Genomic DNA, 9,867 nt, shown 5'->3' on the forward strand with positions numbered 1-9,867 from the left:
CTGGTCACTCCACTCTTCAGCTTCACGGAGTGTTTTAGCTTCTTTCAGCTTATTGTTTTGGTTTTACAGCTGGCAACTTTACTGTTTTGATTCACTTTTCACTGCACTCACAACTTCGTTTAGTTTTAAAGGATGCCATTTTGGAAAAGCTCTGGTAAAACCACTGCACACTACCTGTTTAGCACCAAACAACAGACAGACACATTAAGCGACTTACTTGTTTATATTCCCCCAGGGAGTTGGTGGAGAGCAAAACGGAGCTGAATTGGGAGTAAATATTGGTTTTGATTTGTCAGTTGGACACAAACATGACTCCACATTAATGATTATGTTGCTCTGTGTCCACAGGATGCATACCTAAGCAACTGTTTGCTAACATGCCTTAACAACTTTATAAGGTGGTAATATGACAATGATGTGTTTACATCCTTGTTGCGCTGCCCCCAAGTAGCCAAAAAAGCAATTGATCGGTCTGGACATTATGCAGGTATTTGAAAGTGTTTAGGGAAAGCAAGGCGTGTATTGTATTTTACTATATAGATCTGTGAAAAGATGGTTTTAACTTTAGTTACTCAGAAGTCTAAGAGAGAAATATGAGAACAACTAGTGTGGCCATACACACTGCAGAGTTAATCAAAAACTTGATGTGGGGATGAGCAGTAGATGACTTCATGTCTTTATTCTGAGGTGAACCATTCCTTTAATATTGGTGGGGTCTTATCCACACTGAAGTATCTGTCTGCAGAGAGCTCTGCGACACAGCATGATACCATCAAAAATCAGAATGTAATATTAAACTCAGATGAACTTGCTTTTTGGCAGGACAGGACAGTCACTTCTTGCCTTTGTGCTCTGTTCAGAATGTGTTTAGACTTTTTGCATTAATCCCTCCTCTTAACTGAAATGCTGTTTTACTTCAGAAAAATAATCAGTAACTACTTGGATAACATTAAGGCTTATGTTTTTTTTTTCAAACAAAAAGGCCAAATGTGAATATTTGCTATTTCTCGGTTTTGTCATGAGAAATCATGTGATTTAATCATTAATTGCAGCCCTACCTTCATCACGCACCCTTATTGACTCTCTAGTTTTAAAACCTGACAGTGACCATAACCACTAGTTATTGATTGTGTGAAAGATGTGTTACTGGCTAGTCATCCGACAATGCGTTTGTTGTTCTAAGTGGCTCCATAGAAAATTCCCAGATATCACGATCTGTATGGGACACACCTACTCGCTGCACTGAATGTCACAGGGCCAGACTCGGGGTGGCCCACACTGATCACTGCCTTACAGGTGCAGCACCAATATAGCTCACTGATGTGAACTGGCATCATGACCGGAGAGACAGCAGCCCCTCAGTCCTTCCTTCACCCTGGTTTATATCATGTAGCCATATCTTTCAACCCTGGCCACAAAATATGCTAGTCTACCTTCTTAACACCCCTTCTGACCTCATACACGGCCCTTTTGGACTTTGTCACTAACTTTATTCATTTAAACAAGTGACAGAAAAGAAAAAGACAGACAAGAACCACTGAAAGGCCCAGAGAAACACCCTTAAAAAAAGACTTAATGTTATTAATAATATTGTCATTGTCCATATCTTCCTGTAATATAAGATAACATATTCTTTCATCTTCCACCTCTTCATTTGTCCTCTGTTCACCCATCACACCTCAACTCACAAAGATGCTGTTAGGTCACACACGAGCGTAAAAGACACTTTGAATTTTCTTTTTGTTTTGTACAGATTAAGACATCACGTGTTTAGGGGCAAATTTGGACAGTGTTCCAGACATATGTAGCAACTTTGTGGCAGTCAGACACGCCACATATTATTTCTTTCTAAATCTTTAAGAGGTACGAGATTTTTGTTTGTCTGTACATCATGATTATAACTGTTTGGCTGTGGTTTGTTGTTTTATTTCATGACATTGTGATTCCTAGTGACTAGGCCATTAGTACACTACACTGGGGAGGCCTCCTCAACCATACACACTACCTCTCCGTCTGCCTACACGGACTCAAAACACTGAAATGCATGAACATATGCACTTAACATGCCAGGCTGCAGCAAAGCAGGTTGACAGATTGTAAAAAAAATAAAAAAAATAAACTGGACTAAACAACTCCACATCTCACTAGTGTTTGTACCGTGAACCAAAAGTGACAAAGATTCGTGGCGGGGCTTTTAGTTTGCCAAAGTAGCCTAGATTCAGGCTAGTGTGTTGTGTTTGGTTGAAGCTGAATTGTTTCTGCATTACACTTTTGTAGCCGCAGCGATATAGTACTGTGTTTAAAAAAAAAAAAAAAAAGATGTTCTACCAACCTTCCCCTTGAGACGCCCAACACACGCCTATTGATCAGGTGCCAAAATTAAGCACTGCTTGCCACGTATTTTCCACCTTGATTTAATTCATCAAAGCAGGTGTTTGTGTATTATTCTCAATGATTAGTATTGCCTGCAGTTACCATGGAAGGAGTGTTGTTCAGATGGCCTCTTTAAGTGGAAGTATGTTATTGTTGTTATTGATAATCACTTGATCTGGGTTAATTTTGTAATGTGGAAATGGTTCAAAACTGGATTTTTTTTAAAAAATATATATGTATATGAATATAATGCTGTAAAGTGCAGTCATGAATTTAGAAATTTCTCTTTCACATCAATACAGTAAAAAGAATAAAACCACAGCGAATTGAATGAGTTGCCTTTTGTCTGCCTCAATCACACTGTATTACAGACTCCTGTAGGTGGCGGTAATGCAACAAAGAGGAGGGAAGCAACCCACTATTTGAAGTAACGAAGAAGAAGAGCAGCTCTTCGTGTATTTCCTATGTGTATTTCATTATTTCCGGTTAGCAAAAATGGCTCAAGGTTCAAAGAAGTTTAAAACTCAGCGGCCAGGAGCCTCTAAAAAACACCAACAAAACAAACAGAAAGGACCGAAGAAAGGAGGTATGAATTACAAATCTCACCTGTTATCTAAAAAACGCGCATGAACACTTTTTTTTTTTTTTAGGCAAATCACAACGTGTGACCTGCGTGGAAACAGCTTAACACGTTAAAATGACTTGTTTGAATATTTACAATATCCAGCAGAATAAAATAGTAAAGGTCATGGCTTAATAAAAGTTATGCTCCTTCCTCTAAATATTGTATTAGTTTAGCTAGTAAGCTGAGCGACGGACTAAATGGAAACCTTTTGAAAGCATTTGGCCAGTGACGCAGGTACTTAAGGAGTACTTAAATTAGATTAATCGCTTTAACGTTACAGATTAAACTCCTATGTGTTGGATATTTGCTAAGGAAACTGTTCTTCACATGTGTTGTTTCTTTTTTTTAGTATGTATAATGAAAAAAGTTAATGTTAATGTGATTCAGTATGACTGAAGGACTTTAAAGGGGTGATAGAATGATTATATAGGGTATTTCACAATGTTCCTTAAGGTCTGCTAATAGGGTGTGTAACATTGATTGGGCTGAAAATTGCCCGGTTGCTATTTTGTGGGCCCTTATGCATCCCTGTGTTTTGGCCCTATTTGGAATGAGAGCTTTTCTTCCAAATATGGTATGCTCATGAATATTGAGATGAGCTGCGCGCTGATTGGTTTGAGCGAACCACATACAGATACATTGGAGAAGAGACAGCAGGTCTCATATTTCAGACACTGCAATGTTTCGTTATTAAATTCACTTCTGAGACTTTTTTTATGCGAGAAATCAACTATATAAAGCTCAAATATGGGTCGTTTTACGAAAATTGATGGCAAATTTGGTAAGACGTGTCGGACTTAAGGAGGTCCACACAGTCTGACGAGACAGCAGCAGCCCCTCTACGCTCCATACCCAGGAGAAAGTCACAGTTTCTGGGTTACTGGACAACCGAGGCACCGCGGAGCTGACCGGCTGCCGGCATAACTATAGTATATTTACAGTTTGAATTCCGTCACGCCACTTATATAACAGCTACCCTAAGGTCTTACAAAGCTAACGCTTGTGTCCGATTTCAATTTAATGCATTTTTGTGAATTTTAGGGGTTTCGTTAGCTGCTGGTGTCCCTTCAATCCTAGGGGTAAAGGTCACGGCTAGCTGCAGGTCCTGGAGCTCCGTCAGGGCCTTGGCATTTTGTAGTCCAGTAACCCAGAAACGGTGACTTTGCGCGAGTATGGAGCTCCGCGGGCTTCCGGTCATGACAGAGATCCAGCTAGCTCACAGCGAGCCGGGGTCTATGAAGGAGGACACGCCAGGCGACGAGGCAGCACCGGCCGCTGTCTCGTAGCCTGCTGAGCTCCTTTTTGAACTGCGACACACAGACAAAATTTGCAATTAGCCATACATTTTCGTAAAACGGCCCATATTTGACCTCTACACATTTGATTTCTCGCATAAAAAAGTCTCAGAAGTGAATTTAGTAATTAAATAGCGGACCTCTGGAGATCTGCGTGACCTAGCTAGATTTAGAAGACTAAGCTGACCTCAGGTCAGTGGTGTAGCCTATGCAAATGTTGGGGCGTGACAAAGACTAGGAGTTGAGGAGTTGACGTCAACTTTTAGCTTTGTTGAGATTCGCCCGTTTTCAGCGGCAGTTTCAAAATGTGAGATTTGCAGAGGATAGGCTGATCAATTGGATTTTGAGCTTCTATGTATGTCCTATTTACCCTCCAAACTGTCGTTTTTCAACTGTGACAAGGTAACAACTGTGACAACCCTTTTAATGAATATGTTTACACAATTCTACCCTCAACCAAAATGGAGCTGTTTGAACCAGATATAATCACAACAAAGAAGGAAAATGGAGCTTAATCTTTTGTAACATAAACCATTACAGTGTAATTATACAATCGGTTACTAGTTTTAACTAACTAGCAAATGTTACAGGAATATTTTACTCCAAATGTATCTTAACAAAAATGACACATTACTGACAAGCTCAATGATGTAGACAGATACACCTTGAAGTTAGTAGGTAGGTAGTGGTACTGTTTTCTGGTAATACAGACAGCTTATTAATCAGTGTATTTCTGCACAATGTAACAAGGACAAATGACATTTCAGACCTATCTGATTTAAGACAGTCAAAGTGTGTATATTATTGAGTTTGATAAACTGTTGGTAATAGCTATTGGAAATTGGACAATTACATATATATTTGTTTACCTTTTGTAAAGGGAGGACAATTGCACCAAAGAAGGCTCAAGTGGTTCAGCAACAGAAGCTGAAGAAGGTGAGAACACGTTTAACAAAAAGTGTCAGTTTCTCTAAGCCTGGCTCTTGCAGTCTGATAGAAGAATCTAACAGATACACCAGTGAGCTTGACTGCTAACCTAAATTTAACATGGCCTCCTCTGCTGCTCCCCGAAGGGTCTAGAGGTTGCCATCAGGAACAAGATTGAGCAGGAGGTGACCCAGAAGGCAAGCTCATCCCTCCACAAGCCACTGAGTGTGGTTAAAGGGGCTGAAGGTAAAGGCAACCCAGGAGCGACCCGTCCAGGAACCAGCTCCAAATAGGGCTTGATACACAGGCTAAGCGTGCTAACCTTAAAGAGTTAGTCATGGGGTCAGTGAACTACATTGATCCTATGACTCAGATTTAAGACACATGCCAGCTGTCGTGGTGTTTTTGATTCCTGAATGTTTCGGCTGACTTCAGGCATATAGAAATAGTCAGAGCCCTTCTTGTACAGATGCTAATTATTAGTTTTTCCGTTTACAAAGAAATGTGTAAAATAAGAGAAGTGACATTCTAGATATAGTATGCATCACTGAGCCATGGAAAGTACATAAACCTCCACTAGGGGGCATCATAGGACTGTATTGACTCGCATGGAGTTTCTGATTTGTTTGCTTGTTTTTCGTTGTAAAGATCCTGATTGAAAACAACATAAACCATGATTTTATGACCTTTTGGGTTGTACCACCCTAAAACAGGTTTTGTATCATTCCATTGTATGATTGTACAGAAAACGAAAAATGAAAGTAAATAAATATGAATCTTATACCTGTCGCTGTCAAGAATGACACACTTTGCAAATTCCAGACGGCACTGATCATTTCTGTAAATATTTTAATAGTAATGATTTCAGAAAAACAGACTTCAGCTAAATGAAGGCTCCGGCACAATGCAACTCGACCAGTTCGGTCAGACATTCAGGTGTGTTAAACGTGCAGTATACTCGCCATTCCCAACCTGTCGCGCGACAGTGTGACGTCATAGGAGCGCCGTAACTATTTATACACGCGCGTGGTGGTCGTGACACTAGTTGCAGTTTTCTCCTGAACCAAGGTGTCACAACTGAGGAAAGGCTACTGACTTTGCTACGTCTACGGACTAGAAGAAGAAGAAAAAGGTAAACAATGGCAGAACTGGAAGCAGCATTGACGTCAATGTCAACAGTGGCTAAGATGATATTGGAGTCGAAGAACATCTGCTTTTGAGCCTGCTTGCAAGAAACAAAGAAAAAGAAGGTGGAATGTTCGTCCTTTGAAAAGCTTCGGAAAGCTTGCCCTCGAACTTGTCCATGCTTCCTGTTTCCGCTTTGTCGTGCGCTGGTGACCTCTGGTCGCGCGCTTTAAATCGTGGCGTGCCAGCGAGATCTACGTCATGTTGACATCACATTGTCGTGCGACAGGTCGGGAACGGCGACTGTAAAAAGGCCTTTATGCTAATGTAGCCTTGAGCAGAGATGAGTGGGCTACAGAGGTCTGTTAAGCTTACTTTTACCCCCAGAATTTTTTTTATTTTTCTTTCATTTTAAAACTTGTAGTCTTTTTAGCCCCAACCAACACTGACTTAAGTGACATAATTTGAGGCAGTTTATCAGATTTTGCACAGCTGCCACTGGAGCCACAAACGGCTTAGTACAACTTTTTTTTTTGTGAAATGTTAATGAGTGGAATTATTGGAGTTGCCCTTTAATGTACAGTATGTGTGGTGAATGGTTATGTTCAGGTCTTTGCATTTTTGAATTTAAAGACCTGAACATAACCAGAGCAGTGTGACCAGGGAGCGAACCGCACGTTACCACTACGTTGCTTTGGACTAAAAAGTCAAGGTGAAGCCACTTTGGTAAAAAAAATGCCCCAGGTTGTCTTGAATAAACACCATCATCTAAACTAGCTAGTGATAAGGCTGAACACTGTTTTTAATGATCAACATACACTCTCAAGCAGCCTGTGCCAGAACAAGTTTGGCGAGCTTCTAAATGGAAAAAAGATAGTAATAATAGAGCTTATACAATATGTATGTTTAAAAAAATATATATATACTAATGTTCATTTAATGCCACATAATGAGTTGTCCTTTTATGAGGTATTTATTTAAATCCTTTGTGGACTTCACTTGTAGCTCAGAAGTCCAGAGGTGCAATGTAGTTGCATCTTTATGCAAGCTTCATAATTGAGACTTTTTAACTGTGTCTACAACTCGGCGTCATAACGCTAACAGCATGCATTATGCATACAGCGCACAAGGACAGCACTACCATACAGAAAACCATCTTAGAACAAACTAGCTAAAATACAATCAACACATCAAGCAGTACAGATTCATCAGCACTTATTTCTAAAGCGGGTCTGTGGTAATAAACTATATGTTTAAAAAGCTTTAATGGCGCCCATGCAGTAAGGGGAGCGCAGGAACCTCGGGAAGGAGTCTTTCGCCATCAAATTGTAGATTCTCTGTTGAGCCTTGTTGAATGTGTCAGTACACGGAGAGTCCGTCACACTCAACAGAGCTTCCCGGGTCTCAGCGTCCAAGTTTACCTGAGGGGAAAACAGATTCTCAGGAGAAGCTCCTTACTCTTTATCCTGACTGCACAATATCGCATTCTCCTCTCCACCAACCTCCTGTGGAGCGTCAGGGTTAATAAACTGGCCGTAGATGCTGCTGGACTTGGTCTTCTGCAGGTTTGAAGGAGACAGCCTGTAGTCCTCGCAGGCCAGCCAGAACTCGAGGTTCTCTTCACTGAACTCTGAAAGCAGGAACCCACGAAACGCCTGCAGACCACCTGGGAGAGAGATGAAAAAGAGAGAAAAGAGCAGCTCTTCCATGTCTTAGGTATGGCTTAGTCATGGAAATTTTGCATGAGTGAGTATCAATATATTAGACATGGATTTATTTGTATGTTTTTATATATTTAATATTAAAGTGGTAACTTTTGAGTAACGGCATCCAATGTGCACACAAGTGACATTTAATATAAATAATGTTAAATGCTAAACATTTGTGTAACAGTAACGCTACTTGCGTTACTGTTACACATGATGAGGCAAAGTCAGAGAACTGACCGTATATGGTATTTTGTCTTTTTAAAAGTTAGTGTCACTTTAATATTGGCAATAATAGTTATTTTTCATTGTGAATCATTTTTGGTCAGTTAAAATTTGTATCAGCACAATCAAATATTTGTATGACATGTTCTATTGTAGACTGTTCCATTGAAATGCTAACCACAGTAATATTCAGTCACTGTTATTGCATTAAATGATTGCACCTTGTAGAGGATAATGACGTTTCTGAGGATTAGTGCTGTATGAACAGAGACGCGTACAACCATAAGTACTGCAAGATATATTGTGATAGCTTAAGAGGTATTGTGCAAGCTTAACACAGCGGTCCTTTTTTGCATACTTGAACATGAAATAGACAAGTATTGGGCCATTCTCACAGCAGACATTTTGACTTGTCATAGTAAAAAAGAATCACAGGTTTTACTAATCACGTTAACAATGGCTCCGCTCGTGGCCGGGTTGGCTCAGTAGGTAGAGCAGGCGCACATATGTTTAGAGGTTTATGCCTCGACTCAGAGGTCTAGGGTTCGACTCCGACCTGTGACGATTTCCTGCATGTCTTCCCGCTCTCTCTCCCCTTTCTCACCTGTCCTGTCCATTAAAGGCAGAAAAAGCCCCCCAAAAAAACAATGGCTCTATTCAAGTGTCCCAGTAAGCTGAGACAGTGATCCAGCATGCACAATACCAGGACCCTGAAACTGAAGCATCTAAATGAGTTAAACTCAAACTTTTATCTCTAGTCTGTCAAACAATTTACACTTTACTGTGGACATGTCAAAATGTCTTCTGTGATGTCGTATGTGTTGTTGAAACAATGAACTGATTTTGGGAGTGGTATAAAAAAGAAGGGAAAGGGGGAAAAAAAAGCGTTCTTACTTTTGTTGTTTAGCAGAGTTTCCAGGTCCTGGAGAGCTTTTCCATCCAGAACCCTGAGAAGCGAGACAGAAAAGCTTCACTGTGATAACTGGCAGATAAGTGGATTTAATACTTATTTGAAAAGAGATTCAGTAGGTGTACTTGTGTTTGTGGTGCGTCTCAGCCAGATGGCTTAACATCGCCCGCATCTCTTTTGCCCTGAAACACACGTACAACACTTCATTATACAAACTCTGCAATCAGGAAATCTCTGATTCACGTAGAAAACATGACAAACCAGTTGCGTACTTACTTCTCCAGGCATGAGGAGGGCAGGGAGGAGATCCCCTTACACATTGAGCTGTGTAGTTTGAGAAAACCTGCAAAGGTAAAATGTACAGACCGAGCTGAGCTGTAACTTGATCAGAGTAGACAACACAGTAGAAAACTTCAGAGTTTTTCCAGTCAGTCTGTCAGTCAGCCTCCCAAACTACAGAGTGCTGCTCTTATATAGCCTAGGCCTACCCGTTTGCTGTCTGATCTGTCAATCTGCTCCCCTTAGACTCACAGGTGTAGAGATGGAAGCTGAATAGAGGTGAATGAAAGGGGTGGTGTACGTGCTTACAGGCCATGTAGAGCTGTCAACAGGAGACAGAAAGCAAGTCAGCACATATAATAGGAAAATTAAAGCAGGGGAACCTCCATTGTGTGTGAGTGT

General features: G+C 40.6%; 2 protein-coding genes across 2 annotated transcripts; one reads left to right on the plus strand and one right to left on the minus strand.

The window, feature by feature from the left end:
- Positions 1–2,830: 2,830 nt before the first annotated feature.
- On the plus strand, positions 2,831–6,003 carry c2h19orf53 (chromosome 2 C19orf53 homolog). The gene is made up of 3 exons (XM_078277573.1): positions 2,831–2,959; positions 5,174–5,229; positions 5,367–6,003. The coding sequence occupies exons 1-3, from the start codon at positions 2,869–2,871 to the stop codon at positions 5,511–5,513; spliced, it is 294 nt and encodes a 97-aa protein (XP_078133699.1). The 5' UTR covers positions 2,831–2,868; the 3' UTR covers positions 5,514–6,003.
- Positions 6,004–7,129: 1,126 nt separating this feature from the next.
- Positions 7,130–9,776, minus strand: LOC144535226 (regulator of G-protein signaling 5). Its single transcript, XM_078277561.1, has 6 exons — positions 9,675–9,776; positions 9,463–9,529; positions 9,312–9,368; positions 9,171–9,223; positions 7,848–8,011; positions 7,130–7,766 (listed from the first exon to the last, which is right to left on the minus strand). The coding sequence occupies exons 2-6, from the start codon at positions 9,504–9,506 to the stop codon at positions 7,599–7,601; spliced, it is 486 nt and encodes a 161-aa protein (XP_078133687.1). The 5' UTR covers positions 9,507–9,529; positions 9,675–9,776; the 3' UTR covers positions 7,130–7,598.
- Positions 9,777–9,867: the final 91 nt, after the last annotated feature.

Source organism: Sander vitreus, chromosome 2 (assembly GCF_031162955.1).
Source record: "Sander vitreus isolate 19-12246 chromosome 2, sanVit1, whole genome shotgun sequence".
Lineage (NCBI taxonomy): Eukaryota > Metazoa > Chordata > Actinopteri > Perciformes > Percidae > Sander > Sander vitreus.